Genomic DNA, 22,131 nt, shown 5'->3' on the forward strand with positions numbered 1-22,131 from the left:
TTTTCCTGTAGGCAGTATCTATCTTACCCCTAGTGAGACAAGCCTCTACATCCTTACATTTGTCCTCTAGCCATCCCTGCTTAGCCATTTTGCACTTCCTGTCGATATCATTTTTGAGACGTCTGTATTCCTTTTTGCCTGCTTCATTTACTGCATTTTTGTATTTTCTCCTTTCATCAATTAAATTCAATATTTCTTCTGTTACCCAAGGATTTCTATTAGCCCTCGTCTTTTTACCTACTTGATCCTCTGCTGCCTTCACTACTTCATCTCTCAGAGCTACCCATTCTTCTTCTACTGTATTTCTTTCCCCCATTCCTGTCAATTGTTCCCTTATGCTCTCCCTGAAACTCTCTACAACCTCTGGTTCTTTCAGTTTATCCAGGTCCCATCTCCTTAAATTCCCACCTTTTTGCAGTTTCTTCAGTTTCAATCTGCAGTTCATAACCAATAGATTGTGGTCAGAATCCACATCTGCCCCAGGAAATGTCTTACAATTTAAAACCTGGTTCCTAAATCTCTGTCTTACCATTATATAATCTATTTGATACCTACTAGTATCTCCAGGATTCTTCCACGTATACAACCTTCTTTTATGATTCTTGAACCAAGTGTTGGCTATGATTAAGTTATGCTCTGTGCAAAATTCTACAAGGCGGCTTCCTCTTTCATTCCTTTCCCCCAATCCATATTCACCTACTATGTTTCCTTCTCTCCCTTTTCCTACTGACGAATTCCAGTCACCCATGACTATTAAATTTTCGTCTCCTTTCACTACCTGAATAATTTCTTTTATCTCGTCATACATTTCATCTATTTCTTCATCATCTGCAGAGCTAGTTGGCATATAAACTTGTACTACTGTAGTAGGCATGGGCTTTGTGTCTATCTTGGCCACAATAATGCGTTCACTATGCTGTTTGTAGTAGCTAATCCGCACTCCTATTTTTTTATTCATTTTTAAACCTACTCCTGCATTACCCCTATTTGATTTTGTATTTATAACCCTGTAATCACCTGACCAAAAGTCTTGTTCCTCCTGCCACCGAACTTCACTAATTCCCACTATATCTAACTTTAACCTATCCATTTCCCTTTTTAAATTTTCTAACCTACCTGCCCGATTAAGGGATCTGACATTCCACGCTCCGATCCGTAGAACGCCAGTTTTCTTTCTCCTGATAACGACGTCCTCCTGAGTAGTCCCCGCCCGGAGATCCGAATGGGGGACTATTTTACCTCCGGAATATTTTACCCAAGAGGACGCCATCATCATTTAATCATACAGTAGAGCTGCATGTCCTCGGGAAAAATTACGGCTGTAGTTTCCCCTTGCTTTCAGCCGTTCGCAGTACCAGCACAGCAAGGCCGTTTTGGTTAATGTTACAAGGCCAGATCAGTGAATCATCCAGACTGTTGCCCCTGCAACTACTGAAAAGGCTGCTGCCCCTCTTCAGGAACCACATGTTTGTCTGGCCTCTCAACAGATACCCCTCCGTTGTGGTTGCACCTACGGTACGGCCATCTGTATCGCTGAGGCACGCAAGCCTCCCCACCAGCGGCAAGGTCCATGGTTCATGGGGGGGTTCACTTGTATTGTTAAATTTATTCTTCGTCCACATGTAACCATTTCTAATATTTTTCAGCAGATACTGTTGTTGGTCGTCATAATACTATTACGAAATGAAGTGTCTGCCGTGTGAAGCCTTAAGTGCTCACAGCAATTTCCAGAAAACGAACCTATCTTCATGTAATTACATGATAACCAAGTCCGATGCCCATTTACTAGCGTAATTTCATTGCGAATTCTGAAGAACAAAACTGATCTTACCACGATCACGCATCATCGTGTTAAAGAGAGGACTACCACACAGGTTTCGCCGATTTTCATCGTTCATTCCATCAGTATAATGGCCCTTTCACTCTTTTGACTTGTATATTCACTACAACAAATATTAACATCGTCCTACACGGAAGGAGCGATTATAGGCGTCACTGACGAGTTGTTGTCCAGAACCATTCTGATGGCCAGATTTTTCACTCATTTTCGACATTCCTTTTAAGGTATGTGTATAATCAAATGTTAAAGGGCTTTTGGATCACCCTACAGAATGAGAGTATCTGTATTTACACGTACGACATTTTCTTCTTACATTAAACGTAAGTTACAATGTGTATTTTTTGTCTCGAGATGCTCTTCAATGATGTGTCGCCACAGCTTTGTATCTTTGTGCTTGCACGCCGACGTGGAATCGTAAAGGGACACGTACAGCACAAAAGCGTACACGCCGACCTCGTCTGTTGACTGACAGAGACCGCCGACAGTTGAAGAGGGTCGTAATGTGTACTAGGCAGACATCTATCCACACCATCACACAGGAATTCCAAACCCCATTAGGATCCATTGCAAGTACTATGACAGTAAGGCGAGAGGTGAGAAAACTTGGATTTCATGGTCGAACGGTTGCTCATAAGCCACAGATCACGTCGGTAAACTACGCCTGGCTTGGTGTCAGGAGCGTAAACTTCGGACTGTTGAACAGTGGAAAAACGTTGTGTGGAGTGACGAAACACGGTACACAATGTGGTGATCCGATGGCAGGGTGAAGGTATGGCGAATGCCAAGTTAACGTCATCTGCCAGCTTGTGTAGTGCCAACAGTAACATTCGGAGGCGAGGTTGTAATGGTGTGGTAGTGTTTTTCATAGAGGGGGCTGGCACCACTTGTTTTGCGTGGCACTATCACAGCACAGGGCTGCATTGACGTTTTAAGCACCTTCTTGCTTCCCACTGTTGAAGAGCAATACGGGGATGGCGATTGCATCTTTCAGCACGATCGAGCACCTGTTCATAAGGCACGGCCTGTGGCAGAGTGGCACCTTTCGGATGTTTTGGAACGCTGACTTCGTGCCAGGCCTCACATCGATACCTCTCTTCAGTGCAGCACTCCGTGAAGAATGGGCTGCCATTCCCCAAAAAACCTTCCAGCACCTGGTTGAACGTATGCCTGCGAGAGTGGAAGCTGTTATCAAGGCTAAGGGTGGGCGAACACCATACTGAATACCAGCATTACCGATGGAGGGCGCCACGAACTTGTCAGTCATTCAGCCAGGTGTCCAGATATTTTTGATCACATAGTATATTATGGCTGCTGTATAGACTGCCGACTTACCCAGCAGGTAGTCAGTTTTCTTGGTGTCCACGGCCAGCAGCTGGTCTCTGTTCCACACGTAGCTGGCCGTCGCGTCACGGTCCGACTTATCGTCCAACCACTCAGAGATGAGATTGCGCGAGTCCCAGCGACGACCACTCGCGCCCTCTTCGTCCACAGTCGTGTTAGGTAAGAACATTTTGCGGCCTCCACCGAGAATTACCTGTCAACAAACGTAACGAAATCCTGAAGTATTTTCTATGAGTGTTTCCGTTTGGACCACGTGGCGAAACGATGAAACGATGATATCTGAGCGGTGAACTGGATGCATGTAGCAATGTGAAAATGAAGTTGGACCGTTATTTCATAAAACTGGGTCATTCTGTTTGGCCGAAGCGGATAATTACCAGAGTGCTGCGGAGCAACTGAAATTTTACACAAGGGAGACGCAGCTGAAAGTACCACATTTCGGCGAATTTTGAACAAGTAAAATACGAATTCTCCACTATTCTGTTATAATTAGAATGAATATTTCCGTTTAGAATACAGACTTCTGACTGCGAAGATGTGCTATAGTTGATCAACAATGATGCCTGTGGACCAGAATTTGAACAGCTAAGTGACGCGCATACTTTGCACAAAAAATGTCAAGTAGAGGAAGAGAGAGAAGATAAGACACTCGACAAACCAGTTATCTCGCACACAGCGACGGTTTCATGCGATGCAAAACAAAATTCGTTTGACCATATTGATGCTTTGACTTTGTGGAAAATAAGGATCGTTGTAAGGAAGAAAAGTGAATTAGAAACGGAAACAGAAGGAATTGGGCGATTATTTCCCGTAGGTCAACTGAAGTCAAGTGATACGAAACACTTTGTGTTTTAAAAGTAATTCTGTAAATACGTTGTTAATTTCCGGCTTGTAGTACAAAATTAGAGCAGTTGGCTTTTAATTGTGACATGTGTACCGTAAATAGCAGATTCCGTTAAAAGGAGTTATTTGTGCAGTCTCCAGTCAACATTAATCCGATTAATCTGAAGTTTACTGTAACCTGGAAGCAGAGGTAGTCTCCACTTTCTTATTCTTGGTGATCACGAGATATTAGTGCAGGCAGTATTAAAGAATTAGCACGTCATACTAGGCATTAATCAGCTGTGCAATATAACCAAATTGTTTGATTATCAGTTACTGGGTTTATGGAGAGAATGTGTCTAATAGGAGTGTAATTTAGAAATTCCACTGTTCGGTCAGTATGTTTTCACATGGGCTCCTTGTTACCGTATAGTGAATGACAGTAAAGAACTGTTTCCCTGTAGAGATTGACAAAATGAGGAACGCCAGGGTCAGTGACAGAAGATAACTAAAATGTGTAGTCTTATGGGAATTAACTGCCAAGGTCATCAGTCCCTAAGCTTACACACTACTTAACCTAAACTATCCTAAAGACAAACACACACACCCATGCCCGAGGGAGGACTCGAACCTCCGGCGGGACCAGCCGCACAGTCCATGACTGCAGCGTCTTGGACCGCTCGGCTAATCCCGTGCGGCAAGATAACTAAATGTCTACAGCTGTACATCTACATTGCGTGCAAACAGTTCTGCGTACATACAGTTGACACTGCTGGAAATAATGGGTCTGTTTGTAAATAACTTTTCTTCCACCAGTCACAACCAGTTTCGGTAAATGATTCCCAATTTGTTGACTTTAAGTTCTTATGTTCTATTTGTGCAGTCCCACACATGTTAAACGTCGAAAACAAATTTCTGTACACAATATACGTTGACTATACAGTGCAGAGCCTCACATAGGTTAAACATTGCACACAAATTTCTGTGCGCATTATACATTGTGAATAATAAACTTACATTAACTGATTTAAATTTATTATTCATGATGTACACTGCGCACAGAATATTGTATGTGACGTTTAATATCTGCGAGACACTGCTCCTAAGGATGATAGAAAAATTTAAAGATAACAAAAGAATGCAGAACCTCACACATAAAAACGGTACAAAAAATAGAATAGTACACATAGAGAATGCACTTGAAAATTGGTACCTATTTACCGAAATAAGCAGTGTAAAATATAAATACAAGAAAATCGTAACTGGAAGTAGTGAAGTTATTTATAAAGAAATCCATTTTTGCCCAGTTGCAGGCTTTTGCAATCCATTTCTAATTAATCAGATCACCCGAGAAAAGAAATTGTGACACATGCAATTGAAAATCGACGGCAATTAACTGTGTTTAGAGGCTCTAAAACCGAGAACGGCTGGAAATTTTTCTGTATATACATGACCAACCCCTTGTTTCACAAGGATCTCCATTACACGCACTGAAATTACGATACAACCATAAAAAGCGAGGCAGCAGACCTAATGAATCACTCTGTAAGCCGTCACTGGACATTAGAAGTTCCTCACATCGGAACATCATACAGCTATGATCATATTGTAGTTGTCGAATTCTATGAAGAAGAATGAATATGTTGCACATTAGAAAACGTAATTTTAAATGTCTGTAAAGTAAAGAGTGTTTCTCTGTCTACCACTGACCTTCATGTTACGACCTGGGTTGCCGTTAATAAGCTGGTCCGCGATGTCCGGGCAGATCGCTGGATCGCCTCCAGAAGCGATGACGTCAGCGTCGCTTTCCCAGTTGCGATCTGCGATGTGTGCTTAACCTCCTCCAGGGGACGCGTGTGTTACTGTCACCGTAGTCACGATACCCGTAACCTTTCCTGCGTCCTGCAAACAGACCAATGACACGTAGCAGCATGCAATACAACGCGTGTTTCAGACAACAAAAAAATAGTTCAAATGGCTCTGAGCACTATGGGACTCAACTGCTGAGGTCATTAGTCCCCTAGAACTTAGAACTAGTTAAACCTAACTAACCTAAGGACATCACAAACATCCATGCCCGAGGCAGGATTCGAACCTGCGACCGTAGCGGTCTTGCGGTTCCAGACTGCAGCGCCTTTAACCGCACGGCCACTTCGGCCGGCTTTCAGACAACACGTTACTGTAAAGTTGTGTCATCGCTACCACTATGATACGTAAGACATCGTGTGATATGTACGTCATATGTGTGTGTTTCATGGATGTCAGGTAATGAACAGAGGTATTCAAGGTCGTCATTAGTTTATGACGAAGAACTATAAAAATTTTGATTGTCGTTGCAGTCTTTTTACAGGCACAAGTTACCACAGATGTCATTGTCAAGCTTCGAATAGCTCAAAAAATATCTCAAGAGGAAACTCGAAAACACAACGAAGTAAGTAAACCATTTGTATGAATGACTTCCATATTGTCCTACGATTGCAACGAGAAAATATTTCGGCCCGAATTTAATTACTGTATAAACTCCTGATAAATTAACGTTCCGGATAAATGAAACAGAAAAGCCTTATTTTTGTACATAGTTTCTTTTAAGAAGAGGTTGAAAAACAAGCCAACCAGTAGCAAATAAGCCCTTTGCGGCCTGGTGCACACCGATGCTGAAAGATTTCTTTATGTCGATCAAGACGTCTTGCCAAACACGAAAGACTGCTTATCGTAATCTGTAGATTGTAATCCATAAGAACAACCCTTTTTCCGTACCGCATAGCAGTCGTAACTTCTCCAGAAAATGAAGTCTTCTCAGCGCAGAGCTACTGCTTCGACTAATGTTTCATTCCGGCGTCGACAGATCAGGATACTTTTCGCAGAGATACTAGTAACACTGTCCATATTTGGATGTCCCTTTTACAAACTTCTTTATTAGATCCAACTTAATCAAACTGCTTTGTTAGACCCAACTTGATATTTAGTGATAGTAGTAGAATTTTTTTTTTCAGAACCACAAATCAGTTTCTCTGGACCAATGTTGATCTCTTGTAGTAATAATCCATCCATAATTCATATTATTAACTCAAATAATGTATAAAATTTCATACTTCAAATCATAAAATAATCATATTTTTAAAATCTAAGTGTTGATATTGAAGAAATATGATAGGTGATGCGCATCTATTTGTTCGTATTAGAATTATGCTGTCCAGAATCACTTTCATTAAAAAAAGTGTTATTGTAAAAAATGATGTATAATGTACTTTTGTTACCATTATAATCGGGTACAATTATTAAGGATGAAAAAAATAAACGTCCGATTTCTTACAAATTGATTACGTTCAGCAGCGTTGATCTTCCGCAGAGAATATGGCGCTTTTAGAGGATACAACGCTCAATATACGTAAGAAATATTTGAACAAAATTGTGTCCTCTTTCATCTTCAATAGCCTTCGAAAAGGATCGGGTATCAGTCCCAAGGAATTTATGATCGATACGCCGTCCACACAGATTCTCTCTACCGACAGGCATGAGGCCCATTTTCTCTGGTGTTTCGGACGATATTTACAATTTCGTTTTATCAGTGTGTAGTTGGAGTCAGCCTGATGGAAAGCGTCGGCTTGTTTCCCGTTGCGAAATAAATTATTTTTTAAAACGCAGTTTCACGTTCCCATTCGACTGAGCAATCTCAAATTAATCTAATGCGATATTTTTTTATAGATACGCATTGACAGGAACAGTGAAACGCGAAGAATTGATAGTACTCCAGTCTCAACTGAACAGCGCTGCTGCCTGGCGTAGCAGTCAGAGCGAACCTGGGCGGTTGTGGGCGTTGCCGGAATTCTGGTTATTCTTCGTCTTTGATACAGATCGTACTAGATTAATTTAGGACCGCTCAATCAAGTGGTCACGTAAATTTCCGCATCAAAAATCATATTGCTCTGAAACAGAAACAAATCGATGCTTTTCGTCGACACTGGGCGTCCCATGAAAGACGTGATAGGCAGTACGTGTTTCTGTCGACTTCAGCCACACACTGCCGAAACACCAGAGAAAATGCGCCTGACGACACGTAGAAGAGTTACTCTCTGTATTAAACGTTATCGGAGGTAGTACAGATCCTTGTGGTTCGCCTTTTTGTAGACTATAGAAAATATTTGATTTCCCAGTGAGATGTACTTGGAAATGTATGTCACTGAACTTCTCGTCGTGGGGATGAAGAAAGGATTTGCAAAGAATAAACTGGTATACCTACAGTAGCAGTTCCTTTTTAAAAATTGCAACACAGACTGAACTTAAATCAATAAATCCAACGGATATTTTGAGGTGTTGTTGAAATCCTCTCTCTATCCAGATTTTGGGCGACATGATCTATCGCAACAGCGTCTTTGCGACACAAAATCTGCTTGCTCTTTTCGTATGCTGTTGATTACAAACCAAATACATCACGAAAAATGGGTCAAATGGTTCTGAGCACTATGGGACTTAACATCTGTAGTCATCAGTCCCATAGAACTTAGAACTACTTAAACCTAACTAACCTAAGGACATCACACATATCCATGCCCGAGGCAGGATTCGAACCTCGACCGTAGCGGTTACGCGGTTCCAGACTGAAGCGCCTAGAACCGCACGACCACACCGGTCGGCCAAATACGTTATACGATATAATATTGTTACGTTGCCAATGGTACTATACGTAAACTGAGTAAGTATGTATAACATGTATAATGTTAACAGCAGTACTGACCTGCGCCCACTTGATGATGGAGTCGACGTGGTTGGCAGTATTGTTCTGGGCGCGGCAGTCGCCCCTGGTCACTGCCGCCGTCACGCCCATGGTGCCCGTGTTCGCCTTGACGCCGCACAGGTACGCCGTAGAGGTACACGCCGAGTCGCCCACTTGCGCGTCCACGCAGTACGTCTGTGGAGCAAAGTGGCAGGCGCCACATCAGTCCCCTGTGCTCCATCTGAGCACAAGTCCTCGTAGTGAACCTGAAGACTTGGAGTCGACCGTGTTGTTGTTGTGGTCTTCAGTCCTGAGATTGGTTTGATGCAGCTCTCCATGCTACTCTATCCTGTGCAAGTTTCTTCATCTCCCAGTACCTACTGCGACCTACATCCTTCTGAATCTGCTTAGTGTATTCATCTCTTGGTCTCCCTCTACGATTTTTACCCTCCACGCTGCCCTCCAATACTAAATTGGTGATCCCTTGATGCCTCAGAACATGTCCTACCAACCGATCCCTTCTTCTGGTCAAGTTGTGCCAGAAACTTCTCCCCAATCCTATTCAATACTTCCTCATTAGTTATGTGATCTACCCATCTAATCTTCAGCATTCTTCTGTAGCACCACATTTCGAAAGCTTCTATTCTCTTCTTGTCCAAACTATTTACCGTCCATTTTTCACTTCCATACATGGCTACACTCCATACAAATACTTTCAGAAATGACTTCCTGACACTTAAATCTATACTCGATGTTAACAAATTTCTCTTCTTCAGAAACGCTTTCCTTGCCATTGCCAGTCTACATTTTATATCCTCTCTACTTCGACCAACATCAGTTATTTTGCTCCCCAAATAGCAAAACTCCTTTACTACTTTAAGTGTCTCATTTCCTAATCTAATACCCTCAACATCACCCGACTTAATTCGACTACATTCCATTATCCTCGTTTTGCTTTTGTTGATGTTCATCTTATATCCTACCTTCAAGACACCATCCATTCCATTCAACTGCTCTTCCAAGTCGACCGTAAGTGACATATATCAAGCAGTTCCAAAAATATCTTTCCGTAAGGTGTCTTTATTTCAAACTAGCCACTGTACCACTATTTAAGTAGGATACGTGCCACAGTTGCCTTGTAGTTTCATATTGCAGGACTAGCACAACATTATATCCATTGAAGCCTAAACCATATTTACGTGCTGGAGGATCTGTTAATCTTCCTAAAAAATAAACAGTTTGACAGTTGTATCAGTATCAAAGTCTCCATTCATCTAGTTTTTCTCATACTGAATAAGTCTTTCGTAGAACAAATGAAGTTTTTGAGTTTGTGACTTCTACTAAAAAATTTATAGTCTGGTCCAGACTTGTTAAATCAGATAAGTTTAGCTATTTTTTAATAAACATTTGTAATACGCAAGTTTATACCTGCGATATTATTTTGGCAGTAAATCCACCAAGTCGAAGGGGTAATATCGCAAGATGTATAAAAAAGTAGTTGATACATCTCATACCATCACTTCTGCTTTTTTTTACAGGATCTACGCCGGATTTACAGCTGACAGTTTCTGTTTGATGGTCATACCAGAAAAATGAAATAAAGATTCAGTACTAGAAAACAGACTGCTATCCAGATACAATCTTTTATAAAGTAATAACTTTCTAAATAAAAAACTCAAAAGTATATATGGACATAAATTATTCACATGAGATGTTCAAACTTTAATAAATTTCTTAAGCGACCGAACAACAAATTTCCAAGTGAGTTACCGGTCGTGAATGTTTCACTTCTAAATTAAGTTCTAAACCACTTTCTACGACTATTTTGCAGGAAGATATTATGGTCCCACTTAGTTTCGACCTTCCTTTCGTTGCAGTTAGTAGTAATATTTCGTGTGTTCCAAAACAAGTTGTCTGAAAATTCGTTATCGATGGGAAAACACATTTATGATTCTCAGAGAAAGATAAGACTACACTGTTAGTGGTATTTTCCTGAGAACGCAGTTAAGATTTTAGGAATTATAAATTTTTTGTTGGTTTTCCGCTTCTTTGTACTAATAATGTGACATGTACGAGTAATTATTCCATAATTTCATCAGTCAGCCTCTAGACAGATTTTAGTTTAGAGAGGACGTCTCGGATCACACGTACTAAATTACGCAAACAGAACTGCCTATCTCCGTTGAGATAACGGCTTTTAGAAGAAGAACATTTGTGGACTCAATACGTAACACGGCATCTATTTCAACACTCGTTGGGAATCTCGAACTAACAGTGCATTTTACGGACCAACTGTGTTAAACTACGCTCCTAACTGTTCCTTAACCCAGATACATCACATAAGTGCATTCAAACATACCTCCACAGCTTTTAGCTTAGAGTCCAGTTGATACTGATGGAACTTAAATGCCTCACTTTTTTCACTCTTAGTGCATAAATAAAAATGTCTTAACTATGGCGCAAAATGCTAGCTTCCATCCATGTGGCTCATATGCAAGTCGAGCGCCAAACAGGAAGGAGGCCGAAGTGGCCGTGCGGTTAAAGGCGCTGTAGTCTGGAACTGCAAGACCGCTACGGTCGCAGGTTCGAATCCTGCCTCGGGCATGGATGTTTGTGATGTCCTTAGGTTAGTTAGGTTTAACTAGTTCTACGTTCTAGGGGACTAATGACCTCAGCAGTTGAGTCCCATAGTGCTCAGAGCCATTTGAACCATTTGAAACAGGAAGGAAAACACAGAAATAAGTAACATAATTTACGCTAACGACTGATGATTTGAACACGAAGGCACACAATAATCACGAAGTTCATACAATATATGCTACATGAAAGTACTCTTAGCGTCATCCAGGCAAAATATGCCTTCATATTCTTTACAAAATCAAGCGAAAAATCGAAGGAAAAAGACACCTCTGAATATGAACGAACATACTTATCAACTACAACAAGTGCTTGAGAAAACGTGGCAGCCTTTATATTTAATTAGGCACGTTTGAGCTATTCACGGTTTAGTTGAATTGCCTGGAACATGCTTAAAGAAAAGAGACGAACTACAAAACTAATATGACTGAATGGAGAACCCAAAAGTAAACACATTTTATCAATAAGTGCTTCTGGTAAGCTGACACTATTCGACGCTAAAATCAAAACTAACCGATTTGTAGTGACGAATTGACTAAAGTTGAGATACAAAAATAAAAAATGTTATTATAGGATATTTATATTCTTATGCTGTTATAAATACAGCTTTCTAAACCATCTTCAGAAATACACTCCTGGAAATTGAAATAAGAACACCGTGAATTCATTGTCCCAGGAAGGGGAAACTTTATTGACACATTCCTGGGGTCAGATACATCACATGATCACACTGACAGAACCACAGGCACATAGACACAGGCAACAGAGCATGCACAATGTCGGCACTAGTACAGTGTATATCCACCTTTCGCAGCAATGCAGGCTGCTATTCTCCCATGGAGACGATCGTAGAGATGCTGGATGTAGTCCTGTGGAACGGCTTGCCATGCCATTTCCACCTGGCGCCTCAGTTGGACCAGCGTTCGTGCTGGACGTGCAGGCCGCGTGAAACGACGCTTCATCCAGTCCCAAACATGCTCAATGGGGGACAGATCCGGAGATCTTGCTCGCCAGGGTAGTTGACTTACACCTTCTAGAGCACGTTGGGTGGCACGGGATACATGCGGACGTGCATTGTCCTGTTGGAACAGCAAGTTCCCTTGCCGGTCTAGGAATGGTAGAACGATGGGTTCGATGACGGTTTAGATGTACTGTGCACTATTCAGTGTCCCCTCGACGATCACCAGTGGTGTACGGCCAGTGTAGGAGATCGCTCCCCACACCATGATGCCGGGTGTTGGCCCTGTGTGCCTCGGTCGTATGCAGTCCTGATTGTGGCGCTCACCTGCACGGCGCCAAACACGCATACGACCATCATTGGCACCAAGGCAGAAGCGACTCTCATCGCTGAAGACGACACGTCTCCATTCGTCCCTCCATTCACGCCTGTCGCGACACCACTGGAGGCGGGCTGCACGATGTTGGGGCGTGAGCGGAAGACGGCCTAACGGTGTGCGGGACCGTAGCCCAGCTTCATGGAGACGGTTGCGAATGGTCCTCGCCGATACCCCAGGAGCAACAGTGTCCCTAATTTGCTGGGAAGTGGCGGTGCGGTCCCCTACGGCACTGCGTAGGATCCTACAGTCTTGGCGTGCATCCGTGCGTCGCTGCGGTCCGGTCCCAGGTCGACGGGCACGTGCACCTTCCGCCGACCACTGGCGACAACATCGATGTACTGTGGAGACCTCACGCCCCACGTGTTGAGCAATTCGGCGGTACGTCCACCTGGCCTCCCGCATGCCCACTATACGCCCTCGCTCAAAGTCCGTCAACTGCACATACGGTTCACGTCCACGCTGTCGCGGCATGCTACCAGTGTTCAAGACTGCGATGGAGCTCCGTATGCCACGGCAAACTGGCTGACACTGACGGCGGCGGTGCACAAATGCTGCGCAGCTAGCGCCATTCGACGGCCAACACCGCGGTTCCTGGTGTGTCCGCTGTGCCGTGCGTGTGATCATTGCTTGTACAGCCCTCTCGCAGTGTCCAGAGCAAGTATGGTGGGTCTGACACACTGGTGTCAATGTGTTCTTTTTTCCATTTCCAGGAGTGTATGTTACAAATTTCCTTGCGTTCCTGCTGGGACTACGTATACAATGATGGTTTTGTGTACTAACAGAAATAAACGTTTTTCGTTCAAGATTCAGTATCTACGAATTTTCTTTTTGACCTCCAGAGAAACATTCAGATGCCGTGTTTCTTGACTCCCGCAAGCAGTTCGATACAGTTCCCCACAGTCGTTTAATGTACAAAGTAAGAGCATATGGACTATCAGACCAATTGTGTGATTGGATTGAAGAGTTCCTAGATAACAGAACGCAGCATGTCATTCTCAATGGAGAGAAGTTTTCCTAAGTAAGAGTGATTTCAGGTGTGCCGCAGGGGAGTGTCGTAGGACCGTTGATATTCACAATATACGTAAATGACCTTGTGGATAACATCGGGAGCTCACTGAGGCTTTTTGCGGATGATAGCGTAGTATATCGAGAGGTTATAACAATGGAAAATTGTACTGAAATGCAGGAGGATCTGCAACGAATTGACGCATGGTGCAGGGAATGGCAATTAATCCCAATGTAGACAAGTGCTGTGAATACATAGAAAGAAAGATCCTTCATCATTTAGCTACAATATAGTAGGTCAGCAACTAGAAGCAGTTAATTATATAAATTATCTGGGAGTAGGCATTAGGAGTGATTTAAAATGGAATAATCATATAAAATTAATCATCGGTAAAGAAGATGCCAGACTGAGATTCATTGGAAGGATCCTAGGCAAATGCAATCCGAAAACAAATGAAGTAGGTTAGTACACTTGTTCGCCTACTGCTTGAATACTGCTCACTGGTGTGGTATGCGTAACGGATAGGGTTGATAGAATAGATAGAGAAGATCCTACGGAGAGCAGCGCGCTTCGTTACAGGATCATTTAGTAGTCACGAAAGCGTTACGGAGATGATAGATAAACTCCAGTGGAAGACTCTGCAAGAGAGACGCTCAGTAGCTCGGTACGGGCTTTTGTTGACGTTTCGAGAACAAACGTTCACTGAGGAGTCAAGCAGTATATTGCTCCCTCCTACGTATATCTCGCGAAGCGACCATGAGGATAAAATCAGAGAGATTAGAGCCCACACGGAGGCATACCGACAATCTTTCTTTCCACGAACAATACGAGACGTGAATAGAAGAGAGAACCGATAGAGGTACTCTAAGTACCCTCCGCCACACACTATCAGGTGTTTTAAGGAGTATGGATGTAGATGTAGATATAGATCTCTTCGACGAACTGGCGTGTATGCTGTTTATATTAGCAGCCTTATAATTGTACTACAGCCAAAGTTCTCAGTGTCTACTTTGGACAACAATAATTTTAATTTATAAAAATCTCTTTACTTCAAAATTATTTTAGAAATTCTTATTTCAGTTACGCTATATGTTCTCATTATTCCTTGGTCAACACACAAAATTTGTTGCAAAGCATAATAGACACTGTGTGGATGTAACGACCTATATCGAAAAATTAAGTAACATCGAATTTAGGAAAAGTTCCTTTGCTTTTGGGTTTGCAGGGAAATGGAATGACCGTATGGCGTTGTTACCCAGGAGGCCCCATCCTGCGGCCGCCGTATGCAAGTCATTGGAGTCGGCGCCACATTGGGCGAGTTGCGTGCCGATGATGAGGATAACACCACACTCAGTCAACGAGCGGAGATAATCTCCAACCGGGACGGGAATCGAATCCGGGCCCGCTTGCACGGGAGGCAAGCACGTTACCACCCAGCAAAGAAGGCGGACAGGTTTGCAGAGAACTCGGGGTACTAAAAGTGCATTTTGAAGAGAGTCTCCGAACACTCCAAAATCAAGCTGCAAAACATTTTGAATGTCTAAGTCTATCAGAGTACATCGAAATCAGGCAAATACTCGGTTCATTCTTTTGTAACAGTTTATACATATATTTATTTACAAATTAAAAAATGAATGAATATGCAATTGAAAAATTGAAAAAAAAAGTTTATTTTGAACTGAAGGTAAAATAAGTAGTTTTCTTCTCACGGTAAGATTAAATTCAAGAACATTTGCAAGTACTAAATAAGAGTTTCTTTTCTTAAGTTTTCTTCAAAATTGTTTTGATGACATCGTATAATCGGTGCTACATACCAAATATTATTTCAGGTAGGAAATCGTGACTTTCGAGAACTCTGTTAAAAACTAATGTTTTAGGTGGTTCTGTTATTCGACATTGCGAAGTCTCCCATCTCTGGATCATCTATGGGAAGCAGTACAGCGAAAATCGAACACCCGCCACAACAGGACCATGGAATGGTCCCATTCTAAAGTAATCACCCCAAACGTAAAGATACTTATGACATTGAGACACGAGACGATCAACTCCCGTTCCATAGAATGCGGTCAGCCGCTGACGGATCCACGATCACATCCGCTCTTACACTTCCACGTCCGACTGAAACCTACGTCTACTCATGTCTTCCTTCAGGTCACCAAAGATGTGAAAATCAGACGGTGAACGATCCAAACGAGCACGTGATCTGTCAGCGGCTATATATGATACGCTGCCCCTATTGTACTATGTTATATTGAACAATATTCTGCAAAACTTAGGAAAGGAAAATCATATTTTGTGCTTACAGATATTCTGTACAGAGGATGTTACAGTGTTTCCCAAACAAATGGCCGAAGCGTTGGCTCCGTCCGACTGGTAGTGTGGGGACGGGCGTTACTGACTGCGGGGGAGCTCTGCTTGTCGAGTTCCTCGAGCGCTATGACGACACTCGGTGGAAAAGGAAATGCGGAGCGCCTTAAAGTCAAAATGCTCAGGAATGCTATCGGACGGAATCATACTCTTGCATAATAATGCCCGCCCCCACACTGTCAATCGGATGAAGGCTAATTAATCTTCAGGGATGTGGTTAGGAAACACTGAACATCTTTCGTGCAACCCAGATCTTTCAGCGTGTTCGCTTCACATCTTTGATGAGCTGAGGAAAGACATGCGTGAACGTCGGTTTTAGTGGGGCGAGAAAGTGAAAGAGTGCGTACAGTTGTACGAGGTGCATTTAAGTTCTAAGGCATCCGATTTTTTTTCTCCGGACTGGAAAGAGATATAAACATGCGCATTGTTTTAAAATGAGGCCGCGTTCATTGTCACTACGTCCCAGAGATGGCAGCACCGTATGGCAGATGGAATTTTATCGCCAGCGGCGAGAATGAGAACTGTTTTAAATACTTAAAATGGCGACGTTTTCCTTACTTGAACAGCGTGCAATCATTCGTTTTCTTAATTTCCGTGGTGTGAAACCAATTGAAATTCATCGACAGTTGAAGGAGACATGTGGTGATGGAGTTATGGATGTGTCGAAAGTGCGTTCGTAGGTGCGACAGTTTAATGAAGGCAGAACATCGTGTGACAACAAACCGAAAGAACCTCGGGCTCGCACAAACCGGTCTGACGACATGATCGAGAAAGTGGAGAGAATTGTTTTGGGGGATCGCCGAATGACTGTTGAACAGATCGCCTCCAGAGTTGGCATTTCTGTGGGTTCTGTGCACACAATCCTGCATGACGACCTGAAAATGCGAAAAGTGTCATCCAGGTGGGTGCCACTAATGCTGACGGACGACCACATGGCTGCCCTTGTGGCATGTTGCCAAGCAATGTTGATGCGTAACGACAGCATGAATGGGATTTTCTTTTCGTCGATTCTGACAATGGATGAGACGAGGATGCTATTGTTCAATCCAGAAACAAAGCGCCAGTCAGCTCAATGGAAACACACAGATTCACCGCCACCAAAAATGTTTCGGGTAACCGCCAGTGCTGAAAAAATGATGGTGTCTATGTTCTGGGACAGCGAGGGCGTAATCCTTGCCCATTGCGTTCCAAAGGGCACTACGGTAACAGGTGCATCCTACGAAAATGTTTTGAAGAACAAATTACTTCCTGCACTGCAACAAAAACGTCCGGGAAGGGCTGCGCGTGTGCTGTTTCACCAAGACAACACACCCGCACATCGAACTAACGTTACGCAACAGTTTCTTAGTGATAACAACTTTGAAGTGATTCCTCATGCTCCCTACTCACCTGACCTGGCTCCTAGTGACTTTTGGCTTTTTCCAACAATGGAAGACACTCTCCGTGGCCGCACATTCACCAGCCGTGCTGCTATTGCCTCAGCGATTTTCCAGTGGTCAAAACAGACTGCTAAAGATGCCTTCGCCGCTGCCATGGAATCATGGCGTCAGCGTTGTGAAAAATGTGTACGTCTGCAGGGCGATTGCGTCGAGAAGTAACGCCAGTTTCATCGATTTCGGGTGAGTAGTTAATTAGAAAAAAAAAATCGGAGGTCTTAGAACTTGAATGCACCTCGTAGATCCATCAGTGGCCCACCGCATTGTACGAAACAAGAATTGATCGTCTCGTCTCCAAGGACGATAAACGTCTTGACGCGCTTGGTGATTACTTTTGAACGGAACTATTCCATGGTTTCTTTGTGGTTGGTGTTAGGTTTTCTATTACTGAAATTACATTGTGCCAAAAGCATCACGTTTGCACATGCTTCTGGAATAAGAATAGTTTCGACATGAGTGGAACATACTATTCAAACATTCTCCAGTGTATGTTTAATGCAAAATTCCTCATAATCATGTAAAAGAAGCAGTAATAAGGATGGCTTTTGAAACATTAACAGGTAAAATACCTAATGGAAGTCATAAGCCAGTGCAGAGCAATAATTTCAAGATGGGAATAATGGAAGCAACTAATGAAGTTTTAGGAAAAGCAGAGGAAATCTTGGATGACAGTACAAATATTAAATCCAATATAGAGAACGAGTAAGGTCTTGAAGGAAAACAATATTAGTGACTACACAGGAATTTAAAATCACACTACAGCCAAATGCCGAGAATCAAAAGAGCAATGTACTAGAATTATTGCTGAAAACACAGAAGATCGAAAAAAGCGGAAAACAGGGTTAGATTTATAAGATCAGAGCCCTTCAGTATAAACATAGAACTACATCAATAGTAGTTAAAAATAAACAGGGGATTTTAATGACGGACGATGATGAGATATTTGCTTGTTGGAAAGAATACATAGAAGAACTGTACGATGATAAGGGCTTCAAGAACGAAAATAATTTAGTTGAGAATATCAATGAGTGTGAAGGAGAAGTGCTACGTACTGAATCATGAGACATGAATTTGAACAGAGCCTTTGGATTCTCAAAGAAGAAATAGTGACTGGTGTTGGTGATGCTCCTGCAAAATTGCTGAAAAATCTGGGTAACAACATGCAAGATCAATCAATCTGAGCACTAAATGACTGCTACGGAAGGGGAATCATTTCAGAAGACTTCACACAATGAAGAACCATTACCATACCAAAAACAGGATAGGCAATTCACTAGATCAATTACAGAACGCTAAGACGTTAACACATGCCTCCAAATTACTCATGAATATCGTTAAAATCAGGATAAAAGGAAAAGTAGCTAAGTAGACTGGATAAGATCAGTTTCGATTTAGAGAAGACAGATAAATAACAAAAGCTATTTTGGCCTCGCACGTCCTGCTCGAGAGAAGGATGGACATGAAAAAATATCTCCTGACCTTCATTGACTTAGAAATAGCTTTGACGATGAGAACTGGGAACTACTCATCAGAATTATGAAAAAAATAGGACTTGACTGGCTTGATAGAAGAGTTATTATTCAACTGTATCAGAAACAAAGTAAAAAACTGAATATCAATAACTTAGAAGAAGAGGCCAAAATTAGGAAAAGTGTTAGACAAACATCCTCATACATATTTAATGTTTCCATTGAGGTTCCTATTCAGATCATGAAGGAGAAACCAAAGAGAATAAAACGCAATGTAAAATGATACAGTGTACTAGATTTCCTGATGACATCGAGATAGTTGCAGACTCCGAAAAAGAAATGAATAGAATGTTGCAAGTCATATCAGACACTCCTAACCAAAGGAAATTAAAAGTGAACAAATTGAAAAGAAAGTAATGTGGAAGGAAAAGTGTGGGAGACATTAAAAAAAATTTAAAAGTTGATAACGTGAGAACTGAGTAGGTAAAACAATTTTATTATCTCAGTATTACAATAATAGTTGTCATGATATCCTTAATGGAAGTGAAGAGTGGGGTAGAACTGGTAAAGCAGGCATTTATGACCAAGATAATAATTTTAACCAGCAAACATGTAAATACAGACGCCAGAAAATCCTTTAGAAAAGCATTTGTACAGAATACACTGCTCTGTGGAAGTGAATGTTGGACTCTAAGTAAATTTTAAAGAAATCTACTTGAAGCAGATGAAATGTGGATATGGTTGCAAATCACAAGATCAAGCTGGATGGGAAGAAAAAGCAATCTGGAATTCTAGAGGGAAATCAATGAAAAGAGAATATTATTAATGTAAATGAATAAGAGAAAAATAGAATTTATTGGACGTGTCATCAGACACAACAACTTCATAATTAATATTCTTGAAGGGAAAGTGTTGGTAAAGAAAGGAATATAACCGCCGAGGATATAGTACACACTAAGGCAAAAAAAAAGATTTACCACTGTAGGAATTATCCAAATGGGATGAAAATCAGTAGCTGTGATGTACATGTAACACAAAGAAATGATTACAGTATCAGAAAAATTTGATGGTTTATCCAAGAGAAAATACTTCATCAATTGATCAAGTCAATAACGCCTTGGTCCACCTTTGGCCCTTATGTAAGCCGTTATTCGGCTTGGCATTCACTGTTGGAGTTGTTGGATGTCCTCTTGAGGAATTTAGTACCGAATTCTGTCAAACTGGTTAGATCGTGAAAACCATGAGGCGGTAGCAGGGTCTGCCCATAATGTTGCAAGCTTTCTCAGTTTGGGAGTGACCTGACGATCTTGCTGGCCAAGGTAGAGTTTGGCAAGCAAGGAGACAAGAAGTAGAAACTCTCATCGTGGGCGAGCGGGCATTATATTGCTGAAATGTAAGCCCAGGATGGCTCGCCGAGAAGGTCTACAAAAGGGGACGTAGAATATCGTCGACGTACCCCTGTGCTTTTCGTGGGTCGTAGATGACAACAATAATAGTCCTGCTATGAAAAGAGAGGGCATCCCTGACTATCATTCCTGGCTGCCGGGTTGTGCAGCGGGCGAAAGTCATGTTGGTATCACAACGCTGTCCAGGGCGTCCCCAGACACGTTTTCACTTGTCATCGGGGCTCATTTCGAAGCGGGATCGGTGAAGAAAATTTTACTCCCGTCAATGAATTTCCAGGCAGAAGACGAAGACCAGGACTGATGATATGGGGCGCCATTTCGTTTCCTAGCAGGACCTCTTTGGCTGTCATCTGCAGCACCCTTACACCATAGCCGCGCGGGAGTACCCAAGCGGTCTTAGGCGCTGCTGTCATGGACTGTGCGGCTGGTCCCGGCGGAGGTTCGAGTCCTCTCTCGTGCATAGGTGTGTCCATTTGTCCTTAGGATAATTTACGTTAAGAAGTGTGTAAGTTTAGGGACTGATGAGCTTAGCAGTTAAGTTCCGTAAGATTTCACACACATTTGCACATTTGAACCTTACACTGTAGCAGTAAGTCGACCATATTCTGCGCCCCGTTTCGTTGCTCCTAATGACAAGCCATCTGGGCTTACATTTCATCAAGATAATGCCCGTTCGCACACGGTGATAGTTTCTACCGCTTGTCTTTGCACTTGCCAAACCATAGTTGGCCAACGGGCAGGGTCCTCCAACCATCTTACGATCTAACGCGCCAGTTTGGCAGAATCTGGCACAATATCTCTGAGGAGGACATCCAACAACTGTTTCAATCAATGCTTAGGCGAATAACACCTTGCATAACGGTCACAGCAGGATCACCGCGTTTCTGACTTTTCCAGTTTGTTGAGCTCTTTCTCTTTGATAAATCATTCAATGTTTTAGAAATTGAAGTCATTTGCTTATCGGTCCAAGTAAACCACTCAACCAATTTCCGTCTCATTCGGATAGCTGCTTCGTGGTAATTTTTTCTTCGAAGGCATCAAGAAGAGGCCCGGATGTGACAATTACATGGAACTGAAACTAACAGCCAATGGTGGAGGAGAGTGGCTGCTTCGAAAATGCATTAGCCTTTAGAATACGTGTGTATGTAATCGACGTAGCATTGAGGCGCGCTGTATGAAATGCTGACCTTGGACAGTCCAGCGTTGGGGAACTGTTCGAAGCTGAGCTGGGCCTCCTCGCCAGACAGACCCTGCCGCTGGCCCAGCAGCATCCTGGCGGCGGTCAGCGTCGCGATGGACATGCCGTCGCCCAGGAACATGATCACATTCTTGGCCGGCCGCCGCACCTGGCCGGCGAATAGACTCTTCACCAGTCGCTGCTGCGCCCGCAAGGTCCAGTACGGGGCTCCTGTGGGCATGTGCGGCTTGTCAGACCGAATCTGAGCTTTACCAGTAAGTAATAGTCTGCCAGCATCAATAACAGGTATCATATTGCAACGTAGTTACCTCACCTTCTTATGATTCTGAATGCAGAATTTAGGAGACTTGTTGGGCCTGTGTCGTATAATAAGAATCAACTACTACCGCGTGCAATTCAAAAAAGGCCTACGCTATAAGGTATGTCATAATATATGGATAACTATGTTCTAGGAAACAAATTAGAAACGCGATTTATCCACAAATATTTAACTAATTAGAAACACCTACACGTACCAAATGTAATCGTAACGCAAATGAATTTAGGGCAACTATATAT

The 22,131-nt window shown here is 42.5% G+C and overlaps 1 protein-coding gene across 1 annotated transcript in view; it reads right to left on the bottom strand.

Annotated features, from left to right (window-relative positions):
• The window catches only part of LOC126176167 (membrane-bound alkaline phosphatase-like), a 38,464-nt gene extending 16,746 nt beyond the window's left edge, over positions 1-21,718 (bottom strand). Inside the window, 4 exon segments of the mRNA XM_049923309.1 lie at positions 3,173-3,374; positions 5,714-5,905; positions 8,739-8,912; positions 21,563-21,718. Of these exon segments, the coding sequence (XP_049779266.1) occupies positions 3,173-3,374; positions 5,714-5,905; positions 8,739-8,912; positions 21,563-21,694 (700 nt within the window). The 5' untranslated portion in view covers positions 21,695-21,718.
• Between the last annotated feature and the right edge of the window lie 413 nt (positions 21,719-22,131).

Source organism: Schistocerca cancellata, chromosome 3 (genome assembly GCF_023864275.1).
Source record: "Schistocerca cancellata isolate TAMUIC-IGC-003103 chromosome 3, iqSchCanc2.1, whole genome shotgun sequence".
Taxonomy (NCBI): Eukaryota; Metazoa; Arthropoda; class Insecta; order Orthoptera; family Acrididae; genus Schistocerca; species Schistocerca cancellata.